This window comes from Rhinopithecus roxellana, chromosome 11 (assembly GCF_007565055.1).
Source record: "Rhinopithecus roxellana isolate Shanxi Qingling chromosome 11, ASM756505v1, whole genome shotgun sequence".
Classification (NCBI taxonomy): domain Eukaryota; kingdom Metazoa; phylum Chordata; class Mammalia; order Primates; family Cercopithecidae; genus Rhinopithecus; species Rhinopithecus roxellana.
In genome coordinates this window covers 98,805,990-98,824,682 of record NC_044559.1, presented here as the reverse complement: position 1 = coordinate 98,824,682, position 18,693 = coordinate 98,805,990, and the positions used below count along the sequence as shown (strand labels likewise).

The 18,693-nt window shown below is 38.6% G+C and overlaps 1 protein-coding gene across 3 annotated transcripts in view; it reads left to right on the top strand.

Annotated features, from left to right (window-relative positions):
- Window positions 1–18,693, top strand: part of ANK3 (ankyrin 3) — a 707,809-nt gene that overhangs the window by 445,815 nt on the left and 243,301 nt on the right. For all 3 annotated transcript variants that reach the window (XM_030941096.1, XM_010364951.2, XM_010364950.2), the window contains 3 exons: window positions 13,637–13,738; window positions 14,136–14,234; window positions 14,412–14,510. In XM_030941096.1, the coding sequence (XP_030796956.1) occupies window positions 13,637–13,738; window positions 14,136–14,234; window positions 14,412–14,510 (300 nt within the window). The remainder of the gene's footprint in view (window positions 1–13,636; window positions 13,739–14,135; window positions 14,235–14,411; window positions 14,511–18,693) is intronic.

The window sequence follows — 18,693 nt, the reverse complement described above, 5'->3', positions numbered from 1 at the left end:
AAGAGAATTTCTTAACCGACATGTTCACGTGGGAAATAATTGAGACAGATGAGCTAGATGAAGCAAAGGAAAAAGAGAAGGCAGTGACTGATAGAAAGTTTAGGACCCTGGGCAGGGTGCGGTGGCTCATGCCTATAATCCCAGCACTTTTGGAGGCTGAGGCAGGTGGATCACCCGAGGTCAGGAGTTCCAGACCAGCCTGGCCAATGTAGTGAAACCCCATCTCTACTAAAAATACAAAAATTAGCCAGGTGTGGTGGTGGGTACCTGTAATCCCAGCTACTCAGGAGGCTGAGGCAGGAGAATCGCTTGAACCCAGGAGGCAGAGGTTGCAGTGAACTGAGATTGTGCCACTGCATTCTGGCCTGACAACAGAGTGAGACTCCATCTGAAAAAAAAAAAAAAAAGAAAGAAAGAAAAGAAAAGAAAAAAGAAAGTTTAGGACCCCAGTGGCTTTATGTTCTTTTGTTCAGCACCCACCTTCTGCCAAACAAATGAAAAATACTTTAGGTGTTTTTGGGAAGGCTGTCATCTAGAACACTTACAGATTACAAACCAACGTTAACTGCTGTTTCATTAAACCAGTGGTTACTATCTTATTTTAACCCAATGGGGAAAAAAATTTCCTGAAATAAGCATGATTACACTTTTCCAAAGGACTAAATCTTCCTTATATTAACATTCCATTAGTGTGTATTAAGAAGGAAAAATAATTCTCCAGGGCTGCTGTATGTTTTGAATTGCCTAGCCCTGAGAATGCTATGGATAGACTTGTTTGTTTGTTTGTTTTCCCCCAAAGCAATGTATTGCTATTTCTCTTGTACTTCTTTGTCTCAAGAGCTAACAAGAAACAGGTTCAAACACAGTAGAAGTTTCAAAAGAGTCTGGTAATGAATACACCTACAAAACCTACTTATCAGAAATGGTTTCTCCATCTGTGGTTATTTTCCTGGCTTATTTATTTGAATCTTTAGATTTCAGAATAATCAAAGACAAATATTTTATTAATTTTAAGGATGGCCTGGCTCTTCCTGTTGTATAGCTTCACCAAAGTAATGACAAACTCATGCTGCCCTAAAATTTCCTAATGAAATAAAGTTGAATGATTCCTTTTAATTTTAAATTTGAAAAGTATCTTGAGCTGGGCACAGTGGCTCACACTTGTAATCCCAACACTTGGGAGGCCAAGATGGGAGGATTACTCGAGCCCAAAAGTCAAGAACAGCCTGGGTAACATGGCGAAACTCCATCTCTACTGAAAAATACAAAAATTAGTCAGGCGTGGTGATGTGCACTGTAGACCTGGCTACTAGGGAGATCGAAGTGGGAGGACTGCTTGATCCTGGGAGGTGGAGGTTACAGTGAGCTCCAGCCTGGGTGATAGAGAGAGACTGTCTGGGGAAAAAAAAAAAAAAGAAAAGAAAAAGAAAAAGAAAAGTATCTTGGATAAAGGGCTGTGCTTCTTTTCATATCTTGGGTTAGGTACCTTGGCCACAAGAGAACTTTTATTAACACTGCTCCATCTTTGTTGATTTGGAAAATTAAACACTTACCATTAGCAGTGGAAGCATTTGCACATTGCATAATATCATGGAGCTTTTAGGGCAGGGGGGATCTTGCTTGTCATCTAGTCAAATCATCCTCCCAGTTCCTTACATCATTTATAGCTTTCTGCCTAGTACAGCATAATGACTTTGTGTCTGCAGCACAGTAAGATACCTTGCAACTTCCGTAGTCTAAGGAAAATGAAAGTTATGAGTCAAAATAGTTTGAAGTCAAAATAGTTGGCCATAGCCTGTTACAAATCAAGACAAAATGTTACTATATTGACCTCACATTATTAAGGCACAAATTCTCCTCTCCTGATCCCTATGATTTTATATCCTCTGAGAGAAAAGTGAAACTGGCTTTTTAAGATCTCACTTTATATTATCAGAAAATTTGAGACAAATACAAATCCTATCTTGCAGCTGAACACAATAAAGTTTACGTTGAGGAATATTAGAAATACCCACCCACCCACCAGCACCTGACATGTGTTTTCCCCCCATGGGAAAAATTTTTTTCTTCTCTGTATTTATTTTCATTGCTAATCAGTCTCCAAGAGAATTTTTAGGAGTCTGAATTCTGAGTGAGAAAAAATAGCCCCAGGGCCTGAATTCTAGATCCTCCTTTTGATGTAAACCAGATCATAGTAGACAGACTGGATGAGGGTATGTTTTATTAGCATATGGCAAGGTAAATCTCTTGAAAACACTGCCTTTACAAAAACAAAAGCCTGCCAGCACTATATTTTTTTAACTGGTTCCCACTCCCCTCTATTTAAAGATAAAGATGGGAATGTTGTTTTGCCTTTCAGCATGAGAGTGGCCACTGTGCGCAGACACCCCAGCAGGTTGGAAATGTGCACCAGCAGGGGCCTTTCTGGCACAGGTCCCAGTGTAAAGATGCTAACCATGCCTAACATGTGTTAGGGGACAGTGACCTCATTTTCAGGGATGAACTGAGGTTACTTCCAAGCAAAATCCATGCAAAGTCAGCCTTGTAGCAATCAGAGGGAATCCATGGAGCCAGCCCCTTTTACTTCAGTTGGTTTTGATAGTGATGATTGCTAATACAGGCCACCTTTAGAAATTTAGAAGCATTTTTTAAATTGGTTAAGTAACCACCCCCTTTTACTCCTCTTCTGGCTGATTTATGGATGAGTAGTGCTGGTTTATTTCTAATAACTGGATAGCAATTAAGTAAAAAAAGAATAAAAGCTTAATAATCTGAGGTCTTTCCTAGCTAAACTGGTTCAAGTTTTTTCAAGCTCTTGCCATGAAAAAGACACATAAAATTCCCCTTTGTTTAAGATCTCCACACCCAAAACACATACTTGAAAAGAATGCATATGCTGACATAGACCAATCTCTTAAAAAGAGAAATACCAATCTCTTAAAGATCCAAGGTTTTTACTGACAGGCAGCAGATTATAACATGAATGTCACCATTGTTTTCATTTGTGTAATTGGTTGCATTCTTTTGAAATTGGTGGGAAATTAGATCACTGTGCAAGATATCTATAAAAATATCAGTGCACAATATCTTACTCTAAAATAATTGGCAACTGAGTGGTCACAATCGGGATGGCCATGTCCCAGTGATTCAGCTCTGGTCTCATAGGGAAAAAAAATCCACCCTTTGGCTCCCCTCTCATGTGCTTGGGCAGAGCTACAGCTCTGTGTCCCACACCAAAGTCTTAAACACAGAAGAATGGGCCTTTCAAGTCATTTGACTCATTTTTTTATTGGCAGTTATCTTACTCTAAACAAACACATTTTAGATTTTGAAAACTTCAAGTCCCCTTTCTGATGAAGAATAATTTTCAAACTCATGTTACTTTGTTCAAAAATTACTTCTCAGTGCTACCAAGCAAAGCCTCTCATCTTTAGTTTCTGGCTATAAAAGTTTGCCTTTAAAAGCAGGGGGCATAAGACTGGGCACTGTGGCTCACACCAACACTTTGGGAGGCTGAGACAGTCAGATCACTTGAGCCTAGGAGTTTGAGACTAGCCTGGGTGACATGCTGAAACCCATGTCTACAAAAAATACAAAAATTAGCCAGGTGTGGTGGTGTGTACCTAAAGTCCCAACTACTTGGAAGGCTGAGGTGGGAGGATCACCTGAGCTACAGCGAGCCGTGATAGTGCCACTGCACTCCAGCCTGGGTGCGAGAGTGAGACCTTGTCTCAAAAAAAGAAAGAAGGAGGGAGGGAGGGAGAAAGAGAGGAATGGGGAGGGGAGAGAAGGGGAGAGGAGAAGAAGAAAGAGGGTTGCACAAGCCAGAAACTGTGGATTGCTTGAGCCCGGGAGCTTGAATACAGCCTGGGCAACAGACCAAGACCCCATCTCTTAAAAAAAAAAAAAAAAAAAAAGGCAGGGCATAGATGAAAAAGGGTCAGGGGAGGTAATTATGAAAGTCAAGAATTTAAAATCTGGCCTTGAGATCTTAATCTTGTATGTGAAATTAAAAGCCTGTCAGTACACCTTTAGAATGCTTCTTTTTTTTTTTTTAATTTATATATTTTTAGAATGCTTCTTATATCACACTTTCTTGTCCATTCCACAGCTAGCCCCCCAGGTCATCTTATCACATTGTCACATACAAACATATTTTCACAGTAACCTACTTCAGTGGCTTTCTCCTTTGGTGAAGGACAACTTAATGTGCCACCGAAGGAGATCGGCTTGAACTGCATTGATCAAAACGTCCCATCTCAGACCAATTGAATCGGAATCCCTTGGCTGTGGTGGGGTGTGTGTGTATGTGTGTGTGTGTGTGTGTGTGTTATTCCTGCCTGGGAGATCCTTGAGGCATGGGGGGGTTGACAACAAGGACCCACAGATCTTATCTCCATTTCCTCCCACACTCAACTCTGATGTCAATTAATTGGGTCAATATATAGCTTTAATGTGATGTCTTTTCACTCCTCAAAACTCTTTATTTCCTCCCAGTATCTTTATGGTGAAGTTAAATCAGATTTATCTGGGGTTCCAAACCTCTTCTGAACCTGTCGTTTTCACCTACTCCCCTCTCCCAGGGGAGTCCCCTTTGAGTAGAGATTGTCTATTCACCATTCCTCAAACCTCTCTGGCTCTTTATTTCTACCTATCTTTTCTTCCTTTTATTCTCACTGACCAAATACCCTGTTGAAATCCTGCCTCCTCCTACCAGCTGTTTTCCTGGCTGTTTCCAGGATGCAGAATTGGCCCTTCCCAATGAGCTTCTCTGACTTTATCAACTTCTGTAGGTTCATCTACTATGAATTCAGCCTCCAGTGTGCACAGCTAGATTTTAACGTTATTGAAAGCTGCATCCTCAAGGTGGAGGAAAAAGACCTACCTAAAAGAGATTATCATCCATCTTTGTAGGATATGTGATCCTAAGCAGAACAGACCAAGTGCTGTAGGAGTCCAGAGCAAGAAGGGGTCATGCCTAGTGCTTGTTAGGGAAAGTAGCAAATACAAAGGGATTTTTGAGCTGGACCCAGAATTTAGTAGGTGAGTCTGTTGGCCAGAGGCGGGGAAGTGAGGAGGGTTGGTTAGCATTACTAGCAGAGCATTAGTGCTATTGCCAATGACCCAGGTGAAGTTGCAGTGCCAGGAAATTATAGGGGGCAGTTGAGGAATAAAAAGATATCTAGGTTGCTTTCAAGACTAGTGTTGATTCATGTTTTGTTTCAGGCTGGAAGTATGTGTTTGGGACAGGTTTTAAAGGGCCTGTGAGCCTATGCCATAGAGTGGATATTATGGTTTAAAAGCAACAACATTTGAACAAATGAGATATGGCATAAAACAGCAATATATGAAACAGATAAGGGTCCACCTATTTGGGGTGAAACTGAAGATAGACACACAGAACTCTGCTGACTGAGCCCTACCCTTGATCTCAGTGTTTCTACATTTTTGGGCTCCACGGAGCTCAATTGGAAAACCCCTGGTGTTGAGGGAAGAGCCTGGGCTTCTTATCAAGCAGTCTTGCGTTTCATTCCTTGCTGCTTACTTATTAGTTATGTGACTTTGCACAAGCCACTTAATTTTTAAGAAAGTTAGGTTTCTGCTTCTGTAATGAGATTCCTGTTTTGATTGAATACTTAAGAAATAAATGATAATGCATGTATAATAAGACATAGTACATAGTAATAATACATGTAAAATGCTTAGTGAGGTCCCAGGCATATAGTAGGCATTCATTTAATTGCAGCTATTTTCCTTGTCTTGACTTTCTTTGAACCCTCAGTGACTCTTCATACACTGTTCAGTGCTTCTAGCAGATTCAATTAGTGCCAACTACAATCTCCTGGAGATTTTTTAAATGATCTGGGCATTATATAGCAAGGGCCTGAACTGGCCAGGGAGCAGGATGAATGAGGAAAAGAGAGCGAGCATATTTTCAGCTGCAGGGAAAGCTAAGAAGTTAGGGAAACAACAAAAGTAAGTCTTTTGGAGTGCATCTTTGAACTGGCATTTTAAAAGTAAGAGGCCTGTAGAGATTTAAATATATATATATATGTGAAAGCAAAAACTGTTTTACTTGGTTGTGTGAATACAGAGTACAGGACACAAAGCCTAGGATTTGCCCAAGGTGGATAGTCTAATAAGAGACCCCACATTAACCTGGGCCCCAAATGGTGAGCCCCCAATATAAGAATGGACAGGAAAGAAACCCACCATATAGAAGAGACAGGAAAAACACTCCTCTCTCCATTTGTCACCAGATGAAAGGGAAAAAAAATCTGTCCTGAGAATTTGTAACCATAAAGAATCTCTCATAGCTATACCAATTTGAGATCTAAATTTATCCGGGTAGTCTTAACAAAAATGAAAACAAAAAATCTCAAGCCAAGCATTTATTTTTAAAGTAATCTTGAGTTGATAGTGCCTCTAGGCAACTGACAGAACCAATCTCAAATTTCTGTTTGGAATATGACAACATTAACCTGGGCATTAAAGAATTACCAAAGATTAATTTCTAAGGAATATGAGATCACAAGAAACAGTCACAAGCCACAGAAATGTAAATTGGTGCAATCACTTTGAAATACAGTTAACTAGAAATTAACTAGTAAAGCTGAATAAGCATATACTGAGTGATCCAGCATTTATGATCCTAAGATTTAAAAAACTCTTGCCCTTATATACCCCAACTAGTGCCAGAATATTAGTGGCAGTATCTTTCATACTGAGTCCAAACTGGAAACAAGACAAACATCCATCAACTCTACAGTGGATAAATACATTGCACTATAATCATATAATGGACTCTTCTACGCTAGCAATTATAAATTACCCACATATTACATCTCAACATGGATGACTCTAAGAAGCACAACATTAGACAAACAAAGACAGAATGATACATAATATATAATTTTACTTATATAGAGTACTGAGACTCTTGAGTACTAAGTACTAAGACTAAATCAATTATATAATATTTAGCTTAGGGAGGGGTACATAAATGTTAAAACTATAAAGAAAGGCATGAGAGTGATTAACTAAAACAGGATGCCTTAGGAGAACCACTCAAGAAAGGACTCGTTGGGAGTCTTCAAATCCACTTGTAACTTGCATTCTTGAGTTGAATAGTGGGTACGTGGTTGTTCATCTTATGATTTTTCTTTAAACTGTTCATATATGTTTTATGTATTTTTAAATGTATGATATGCATCATGATAAATACGTTTTTTAAAAAAAGGAGAAAGAACTAAAAAAGTCCCTGAGACAGAATATTGAATCATATGTGTACACATAACTTCTGGAAGGGGGTTTGAGGGAGAGAGTGAAGTAAAAAAGGTAATCAGAGAGTTACACCAAGATTGCATGCCTGGGTGGCTAGGATAATCTTGGGATGTTTAAATAAAAACAAGGAAATCTATTGTTCATATTTCTGTCATTAGCATCTCATTATCTGGTTGCAGGCAGATGCATTATATATTTCAGCACACTTTTGTTGTTGCTGTTGTTGAATGAGGGAATTGTGGGCCATGGAAATGTCTGGGGGTGAGGATGAGCACTACGTGGATATGGAGTGCTGGGCTTAGAGAGAGTGGTAGGAGCCATGGAAGTGATTAGGTCACCTAGAAAGAACATACAGGAAGAAAAGAAATACGAGTTCTGAACATTTTCAGTGATGGGTTGACGCAGTGAGGCACAGAAGGAAGTGAACAAAGAGATGACAGAAGAAGCTCAAGTCAAGATTTTCAAGAAAGAGAAGGTGATTGGTACTGTCAAATGGTTCAACATTATAAGAGGAGAAACTTAAAAGTCATGGAACTTGATGACTGGAAGGTCATTGGTGATTTTATACAGAGAGACAGTATTGATGAGTGAGAGAAACCATATTGCCAGAAGTGCAAATATGAATTTGTATTAAGGATATAAGTCAGTGTGAACCTAAACCAATCTTTCAAAATGTTGGATATTTAAAGAAGAACTTATAAACATCTACTTATTGAGTGCCTAGCTGTGCACTCACATTGTTAATTACTTTACCTGAATTATCTAATTTTATCCTAATAGTAGGTTATTTTATTCCCATTTGACAACTGAGAAAACTGAGGTACATATATATTTTCAAAAACTTGCCAAACACTAAGAGGTAGAATAGCTGAAATATAGATTTGGGCTGTGTGATTCCAGTGCTTTGGTTCTTACCTAGTCCACTGCACTGGGAAATAGAGGAGATCATCACTTACAATGGGGTGCTGGTAGAAAAGTGGAAGGAAACTTTTTTGTATTTTGGGCTTTGTTTTGTTTTCTGTGTTGGTAGGCAGAAGGCAGGGCACCAGTAGAAAAAAGGAATTTGAAGTTTACAGGAAGGATCATCTGACCCTTCACATGGCTCCCAGGTAGCTGGGAAGATGGGGTAACATGGAAAGATTAGAGAATTGGCACATCAAGTACAAAGAGGCTCCTGAGATTGCCCTCGCCCCCCAGACAGGTTTAGAAGCAAAGGAGCAGAGCTATGTTATGTACTTACTGGGTCTCCAGTCTGCATTTTTTCAGTTGATCCACTGTTAGCCTGATCTTGAGTCTCATAATAAACTGAATGAGGAAATTCTGATCCATGGAAGATAACCTGAAAGTGCCTAAAATAGTTAATTCAACGGATGGATAGACAAACGGATGGACTGATGGAAAATGAATGAATGAATGAGCTAAGAATTCTCATTTGGAATAGACCAAACATGTAAACCCTTTCTTAGAATGCTGATTAACAGCCTAGACTCCAGAGCCAGACTGAGTTTGCATCCCTGCCATCCACAAGCTCTGTGTCCCTGGGAAAGTCACTCATCCTGCAGCTCAATTTTCTTATCTACGAAATGGAGCTAGTAATAGTACCTACTTGTGTTAGTTTGCTAGGGCTGATGTAGTAAACCACCACAAACCGGGTGGCTTAAAATAACCGAAATGTATTCTCTCACAGTTCTGGAGGCCAGAAGTCCAAAATCAAGGTATTAGTAGAATCACACTTCCTCTAGAGACACTACGGGAGAATTCTTCCTTGCCTCTTCCCACTTCTGGTGGTCCTTGCCTTGAGGTAGCATTAACTCAAGTCTCTGCCGCTTCCTTCACTTGGCCATCATCTCTCTTCTGTGTCCATGTGACTTCTCTTCTTACAAGGTCACCAGTCATTGGATTTTGGGCCCATTCTAATCCTGTATGACCTCTTCTTAACTAATAATATCTGCAAAGATTGTATTTCCAAATATGCTCATGTTCTGAGGTTCATAATGAACATCGATCTTGGGGAGACACCATTCAACCCGCTCCATTACTTAATGGAACTGTTATAAGGATTACATAAATTAATATAAGGACTTATAAAATTAATACATATTAAGTGATGAATAATATAATTAAGTTAATATTAAGTGCTTGTAATCATGTCTAACTTATAGCCAAAAGTATGAAGTATTACCAATGTTGGCACTTCTGAAAATGCTTATTCTTTCCAATAACTGCTTTCTGTTGAATAATATCAATATTCCACTGCCAGTAAAGATGCTGAGTTACTAGATTAATTCATAATAGTGCTTGACTCTATCCCTGAAGCTATTTCCTTGAAAAACATACATGATTCATATTTCTAGTAAAATGACTAAGTAGACAGGATACTAAATGGTAACAAAATAAGCTTCCATTTTCCAAATTCCTCAGATTTTGCTCACCCAGAGGGAAAAAAGTGTTGAACAACCTGTTCATATTCATTTTTGTGCAACTAATTCCTTAGGCAATGGCTTTGTCTGTGTAACTTTCCATGTGGCAGAGCCCAACTTGTCTTTGAACCTAATTTCCTCCATAGTAGTTTGTTGTTTTTGGATGCATCTTAGATATAGCATCAAAAGAGACATTGTTTTGATACAAGGTTATCAAAAGGTTAGAAAAACAAGCTATAGACTGTGTTAAGGGTAAGTCCTAGTTATTCCATGAAATGATGGCAACGAGATACAACCCACTGATACTGAGTCTAGTACAAAATACTGTGTTTTTTACATGAAGGATATAAACAACAATGCATAAGTATTATATACTCTCTATGGGAAAAATTGGGGGAAAAATTGTTAAGAACCCAATATTTGCCCTGCCACTTATGCAAGGTGATTTTAGAGGAGAGAGAGTAAGAAGCTGTGAAATGAAAGCAAATAATTCATTATTTGTACCACATTCATTTTGTTCACCAGTGTGTATCCAGATATTGACACAATGACTAACACATAGTTGACATTCAACAAATATTTGAGGAAGGAAGATATGGCATATTGCTTGCCGGTGGCTAAGAGTAAAAGGAAGAACTTATTGGGGGCTTTATAATGTCACTTCCTAAGATGTAAATTTTCTTCAGGGCAGTCTTCATTCCCCTCTTCTTGCTTTTTCTCTACCTTTTCCCCCTTTTTATTTGAAGTGTATGGTTGTTATGGTTTTGGTGTGGTAAGCATGTTGGTATGTAACAGAGCCAAGGAAAGTGAAGAAAATTAATTTCTGTTTTTGCTTGTACTTCCTAAAATTCTGAGGCGGTCAGTTAGCTATCTCAGAGAATTGTTTGATATCAGGATTGTTGAATGAAATAGATATAATGAAGGCATCCACCAGAGAATTTGTATCAGTAGAGCAGGAATTCTTAAATGCAAGTTCATGAGCAGGCTTAGCGCTCCTGAGCCACATGAAATTATGTGCAAATTGTGTATGCAGATGTAGATTTGGTGTGGGTATGTGCAATTGTTGAAAAGAGATAATTCGTTCACCATCCTTTATTAGTCTCGGAAGAATCCAGATCCCAAATAGGTAGAGAACCACTGAATTCAAAGATTTGTTTTATACTGATTTTGTTTTGTTTTAGAGGTTTGGATGGGAAAATTCTGAGGAAACTTGAGAAAAAATTGGACAGTGTTTGGAATTATTAAATCTTTCCAGATAAGGGATCAATTCAAAGGCTTTTCTTCTTGAATTACAACACCTCCTTTTTAACTTCTTTAGCTGCTGTTGTTATGTACTCCACGTTGGAGTTTGGGATGCTTAACTCACAGTTGTTATCTCTGGCAGTTGAAATAGCCAGGCAGACTGATGTCATTTGTTCCCAGAACGGCATCAGAGCCCTTCTGGGCAAATTCACTGATAAGTCATTGAACAGGCACAAAGAAGATGATATTTTATGGTGCAATGAGCCATCCTTGCGTAGCTAATTTAGTTCTAACTGAACTTATAAACAAAAAACTAACCTCTAAATAGTGAACCTCTTTAAAAACTGCATTCTGTTTTTCTTTAAATCCCTGGAAACTTTGATTTGTCCTTTGTTTAACTTGAACCTTTATCTCCTATCATCTGCCTAAACCTCTGCTCTGATTAAATTATTTTCATGCTTATCTCAAATTCCAATTTTATGTTATTTTATGTAATAGCTATGTGTGCTCTCAGACACCTGACTCGGTGACTTAGTTTATCTGGTATTCACCTTTGTATCTATCAGATTCTCAACTTAAACTGCTGCTGCTACTGCTAATAAAGCCTCCTGTATTATTCCAGGCGATAATTTGATTAATAGTTATTTCCACCCAATTTACTTGTTTGTTGATTCGTTCACTCCCAAAACACTTATAGGCACTTGCTATATGCCAAGAATGCTTCCAGATGCAGGGGAAACAGTAAGATGAATATTACACATGGAATCACATTGCCTTGTGCTGTGTCAAGGCTTGTGGCAACCCAAACAGGCCAAAGAGTTAAACCTCCTTAAGCGTACGATCTTTATGTAAGTTGGGTTACTGTTTATTTAAAGCAGTGGTTCTCAACTGGAAAGACTTTGCCCCCCTCCCCCAAGGGACATTTGGTAATTCTGGAGACACTTTTAGTTATCACAAATAGGGTATACCACTGGCACCTGGTCAGTAGAAAATGCTGGTAAACATTGGACAATGAACAGGTCAGTCCCCTACAGCAAAGAATTATTCAGATCAAAATGCCAATACTGCTGAGGCTGAGAAGCCTCAACTTAGAGGCACAGTAGTGATTGAGAGAGGCTCACTACTGTAAAAGAGAAGGGGGCAGGTGACTCCAGAGGCAGTGGCCTTGCCTCTGACGTTCTGAGCAAGTTGACTCTTAGTGAATTGACCCACACTGGAACCAAAGACCCTTCTGAGGGTTAGAATTTTTTTCTTCTCAATTACATTTCCATGAAAGAATTAGCATTCCTGTCTTAAAGACGGGCATCTTGGCTGCTTTCCAGTTGCCTGCTCCTTAGTCTGCCTCCTCTGCATATTCTGAAGGGGCTGATAATTTAGGGTGGAGGAAGGACAGGCATACCAAAATCTGTGATGTTGTGTGGTAAATACAAAGAGAGTTCAATGAAATTAATACTGGGAGCACTGAGAAACTAAACTCCACCTGGTGGGTCTGGGCAGGCTTCACGGATGAGGCGGCATTTGAACAAAGTCTTTGAAGGCAGTGTTTACCATATGGCTGATAGAAGACACTTTTCTCTTTTAAGCCATACCCTGCATGATTGCATTTATAACTGGTGACAAGATGTATTTGGCTGCTCTTTCAGGAAAACCTGCTTTTGTATTGTACTGTATTAAGCAATACTTCTTTACGAATTTTGCAGGCCCAGCTTTGCAGTGTCTTTCCCTTCACCATCTTTCTATCAAAGATTTCAATAGTAGGTGGTTTCAACTATGAAATTATAGATGTGAGAGTTTAGCAGTAGTTAAAAGTTGCAAGCTTTCAGTGAGTGAATTACACGTCTTGTAGTTTTAAAGTTTTATATATATTTCTTCCTTTCTGCTGCTGCTCCAACATAAGGCTATGTACTGTAGGAAAATCCAGTAGAACATCATTGCCTGTAAATTTCTGTTAGACTATTAAGTACAACATAAAATGGGTTAAGCATGGTGGCTCATGCCTATAATCACAACACTTTCGGAGGCCAAGGTGGGAGGATTGCTTGAGGCCAGGAGTTCAAGACCAGCCTGGGAACATAGCGAGACTCCGTCTCTAAAAACTAAAAAAGTAGCCTGGCATGGTGGCGCATGTCTATAGTCTCAGCTACTCAGGAGGTTGAGGCCAAGGATCACTTGAGCCCAGGAGTTCAAGGCTGCAGTGAGCTCTGATTGCACCACTGCACTCCAGCTGGAGCAACTAAGGCCCTGCCTCTAAGAAGAAGAAGAAGAATGCCGTTTTGAATCTATTAATTGGAAAAATTGCCGTGGTAGATATGGATAAAAGGAATAGATGTTACATTTCTGCTACAAGAAAATAGTGAGGTCTTCATAATGTAATTATCGATAACTTACAGAATTTCTCTTTTCCCTCTGGAAATTAGTGTGTTGATTTAAGGTGTCTGTACATTACAGGAAATTTTCTCTCTCAATTCGGAATGAACTCTGACATCACACAAGGGATAACATTGTACCCCTGAAGCTAACTTCTAAAAAATGCGTCCTTTTCTTGGTTCTTTTTACAAAGAACTTTTATTCATATTTTCATTGTTAGAAATAAGAGTTCAATTATTTTAGTTTGGGCCTTAAGCTGGGTAGTTTATAAACATGCATATTAGCTTCTTTTTTCATCAAAATGTTTTTCTTTTCCATTTTAGTCTGATGCCAATGCAAGTTACTTAAGAGCAGCGAGAGCTGGACACCTCGAAAAGGCCCTCGACTACATAAAAAATGGAGTTGACATCAACATTTGCAATCAGGTTAGTTGGAGTTATTATTGAAATTTTTACTTAAAATTCTAAAAATCCAGACTTCAAAGTCCTTAAAGACTTAATTTTTTTTGCGAGTTTTTTTTTTTTTTTCCGTTGAATTTTATCAGCTTGTCATTGTCAAATTATTCCCTGTTAGAGGAACATTCAGAAATGTCGGCATATGTCCCTTAATAATTAATTTCTAAAATTTAGTAAACAGTGATAACAGAACAACCCATCTAGTTTTCAAGTACTTTGATTCCTAATTCAAGATTCAAGTTCCTGCACTGCACACATGCAAGTGGTCATCAGGTGGGACATTGTAATAGCTCAGGAGTCCTTGGTAGACTGTTTACTGCTCTATTTTCAGCCTGCTGAGTAAAGCCTTTCCTTTACTTTTAATCAGAATGGGTTGAACGCTCTCCATCTTGCTTCCAAAGAAGGCCATGTGGAAGTTGTTTCTGAGCTGCTACAGAGAGAAGCCAATGTGGACGCAGCTACAAAGGTCAGTATCACATATCTAATGCTTTTTGTACCACTCACTATGGTCTATGAGGATTCAGCCCTCAGTAAGAATGGGGGCACAACTCTCATAAGATATTTGTCAAATGTGTTCTTTTTGGGAAGAACAGAAAAATTCAAAAGGTCGATGAGTTGATAAATCTTGACTTTCATTTCACAGAAAGGAAACACAGCATTGCACATTGCATCTTTGGCTGGGCAAGCAGAGGTGGTAAAAGTCTTGGTTACAAATGGAGCCAATGTCAATGCACAATCTCAGGTAAGTCTACAACTCCATGCTGTAGACATTTTGTTATCATTTAGAAACAATGTTCTTTGGGTAAGGTGCCTGCTTAGTTCACATGTCCTCTAAGAACACAATATTTAAGAACTGTATTTAAAAAGTTATATTATTGCACACTTTGGAAGGCAAAGGTGGGCAAATCACTTGAGGCCAGGAGTTTGAGACCAGCCTGGCCAACATAGTGAAACCCTGTCTCTACTAAAACTACAAAAAAATTAGCCTGGCATCATGGCACATGCCTGTAATCCCAGCTACTTGGGAGGCTGAGGCGTGAGAGTCACTTGTACCCAGGAGGCGGAGGTTGCAGTGAGCCGAGATTGCACCACTACACTCCGGCCTGGGTGACAGAGCAAGACTGTGTCTCAAAAAAAAAAGTTAAATTATTGCAGATTATTTAAATTCATGTGTGTTTTCATTTGTTTTATATATATATACATAATATATATATCATATATATATATGATATATATTGGAAGTAATAACGTTTTTCCAGAAAGGAATGATGTAAAATTGAATAGCAGCAAGTATGGTACTTTGAGGGAGATACAGACCAGCTTACTACAATAGAAGCATCATGCTTTTAAATGGATGTTTTTCAAAATACCCCAATAACATTTTACTGAAATATGGCTAGGTAGTTTTAAGCTCTGAGATAGTGGGAAAATTCTTTAATCCATTTTCATTTATTTTATTATTTTCTCAAGGGAGGAAAAAATCGACCTCCTACTTTCAAACATCACATCCATTATTGACTAATGCTTAGACTAGCCATAGTTTTGAACTGGCTTGGCAATGTTTGGGAGAAGCTGCAGTTGAAATAAAATCCTAATCAGTTCTAATTTCAATTTGTACGCATTCCACACTCATGATGCAGTAAGAGAGAAGAACATGTGAAATTCCCTGTTACTTACAGTTGTGCTTGGAGTTACCAGCCACACATGGCACAGCAAAGCATTTCCCCCTTCATCTGAACACCTGCCCTCATATGCCTTCTGAACTGCATTGTTCTGTGGATGGAATAAGTAATGACATGACCTTGCAGAGGAATGGAGTTTCTATGATAATTCCTGGTAACAACTCTTCAGTAGGAACTGTGATAAAGAGTAACAAGCAATGATGTCAACTCCATTTAGGAAGCAGCACGTAAAACAGTACAGAAATATTAATATTCAAGACAGACAGCATCTCTGTTGACATGAGATTTTAACCTGTAAGCAATATTTAATAGCCAACACAAAACAGTGTGAAAAGAGCCCCTTACTCTTCTTTACTATAGAAATTCTCCTTATCTTAAACATAAAAATGACATTGAGCAATATCAAGTTCTCATCTTATAAACCAAGGCTCTATAAACTAGGAATTTGTAGATTTTAAATTATTTTTTGTCAATGGCTTGATCTTAGGTCTTAACAAATTAACTCTTTCTTTTAGTACTTAACATTCCAGTAATCATTTAGTCCTACTCTAAGAAAGAAATTGAATTGACTAAATTGTGATTATAAAGAATTCTCTTAAGTCCTTAATACTTTATACTAGATATACAACAATGATTAACAATGTTTGCTGTTGAAAAATCTCAAACTGCACAGTCAAATGACATCCCCTACTCTTCCCTCCTTTGCTGTCATTATAATATAAAATACCAACTGAATTTATAAAGAAGCAAAGTCTGTTTCCAATAATATTTTAACTACCAAAGTATTTTAAATGAACAGATTTTCCTAGTGGCAGTTTGCAAAGGTAAGACCCTTTAGGTTAGCTAGTGCCTCCTTGGTCTTCCTGGGTACTCTGATATTCCCTATGGTGGGAAAGTCGGATCCTGACAAAGTTAGACAGTACAAGTATGGGACTTTGGATATGGTTCAGCTTGAGCCTCTGTGACCTTATATTGCACCTCTAATCTAACTGACCTTCACAAAAATTAGTAACATATATGAATCAATGCAAATCTTTCACCATGCCCTTAACATCTTAATTAAGAACAGCACTTTGTGATGTGCAAAGGCTGACCATAGAACATTAGAATGAATAGAAAAATTTCATAGATGAAATTTAAGCCCTTCTCCAAATGAAGTCATAGGTTATTTTATTTTGATGTGTATTAGACAGCATGCCTCAGTACTATCTACAAAATTATAAGTCTGCAGATTTGCATGCTTATAATAGCACCACTATAAACATTCAGAGCAGAAGGTATTGAATATATTGGATAAAATCAGACTTCAAATAGCATACTCATTCCATCTTAAGCTGCTCTGCCTTTTGAGAATTTAATCTGTTGTTGCTACAGAAAAGAAAATGCAAATTGGGCACCCGTATATTCCTTTTTAGCTAGCTTTGTTTTGGAAATGTTCTAAGTTAGGAATTATAAAAACAGTGGTGTACTTTTTCCTCTGATTTTGAAATCTGACCATTCTCCAACCCACGTGTTATTTCACAGCAAACAATTATGGCTCTACGTTGTCTAATGACAACACATTGAGTTAATGGTGCCTCAACCTCTTTGAGCTAGGGGGTGTTGGCAATATTTTTGTTCACTCTTTCCAAAGGACACTTCTGATTTTCTCTCTAGAATCATAAGTAAATGGTATGTATGGGTTCTCATGTCTTGACCATTTCTTGAAAGATAAAATTTGTAATTTGGGGTGTTATTTGAATTACGGGAACAGAAACTAACTTAAGCACAAGAGGGAATTTGTTGGAATTAGTTGAGGAACACAGAGAATGGAAAGCTAAAGAAGCTTTCAGAAAGCTTTGGAAACCGATAGCTGGAGCGGAGAGTGGGAGAACATAGCGAGAAGCAAGAGAGTAGGATTGCCTTGACCTGGTTCCTGCAGGTCAATCAAAACTGGAGAGGGAGAATCAAGGGTGGACCTAAAAGAGAAAACAGAAGATAGCCTGCATGTGTGTCTACCCTGTGATTAATGAAGGGCAAGCTTCTTTGTCTCAGTCCATTCTGGGACAAGTCCTACCTGCATAATGGGGAATAGGTAATTCTCTGAAAGAAAATAGGGGTGACATTGTCCTGAAGGGGAAATGGGTGTGTGGGCACTGATGACCAAAACTAAAGCAAAATAAAACAAACACCCATGCACTACAAATGACTACTATAAAATTGAAATTTCCACCATGAAACACTCACCAAAAACATTTTATCAATATAGATAGCAGAAATAGCATAAGAAGGCCAAGCACAGTGTTCATGCCTGCAATTTCAGCACTTTGAGAGGCCAAAGCAGGAGGATCACTTGAGGCCAGAGTTTGAGACTAGCCTCAGCAACCTAGTGAGACCCTATCTCCACAAAAATAAAAATAAAAAAGCCAGATGTGGTAGTGCATTCCCATAGTCCTAGCTACTCAGGAAGCTAAGGGTGGAGGATCACTTGAGCCCACATTATGGCTGCAGTGAGCTATAATCACACCACTACACAACAGGGTGGGCAATAAGAGCAAGGCCCTATCTGTATTAGTCTGTTCTCATGCTGCTAATAAAGACATACCGGAGATTGGGTAATTTATAAAGGGAAGAGGTTTAATTGACTCATAGTTCCACATGGCTGGGAAGGCCTCACAATCATGGCGGAAAACAAATAAGGAGCAAAGTCACGTTTTACATGGTGGCAGGCAAGAGAGCTTGTGCAGGGAAACTCCTATTGATAAAACCATCATATCTCATGAGACTTATTCACTACCACAAGAACAGTATGGGGGAAACCGCCTCCATGATTATCACCACCTGGCCCTACCCTTGATACCTGGGGATTATTACAATTCAAGGTGAGATTTGGGTAGGGACACAGCCAAACCATATCACTATCTCTTAAAAAAAATGAAAGAAATAGTATCAGACCATTCAAGGACAGATATTGTATGATTCTGTATATATAGAATATCCAGAATAGGCAAAACTGTAGAGGCAGAAAGTGCATTAGTGGTTACTAGGGGGAAATGGGAAGTGATTACTAAGGCATGTAGGGCTTCTTTTTGGGGCGATGAAAATATTCTAGAATTAGATAGTGGGAAAGGTTGCCCAATTTTATGAATATACTTAAAGCCACTAAATTGTACACTTTAAAAAGGTGAGCTTTATGATATGCAAATTATGTATCAATAACATTGATGCACATTTCAGAGAGGCACACACACACACAAACTAAAT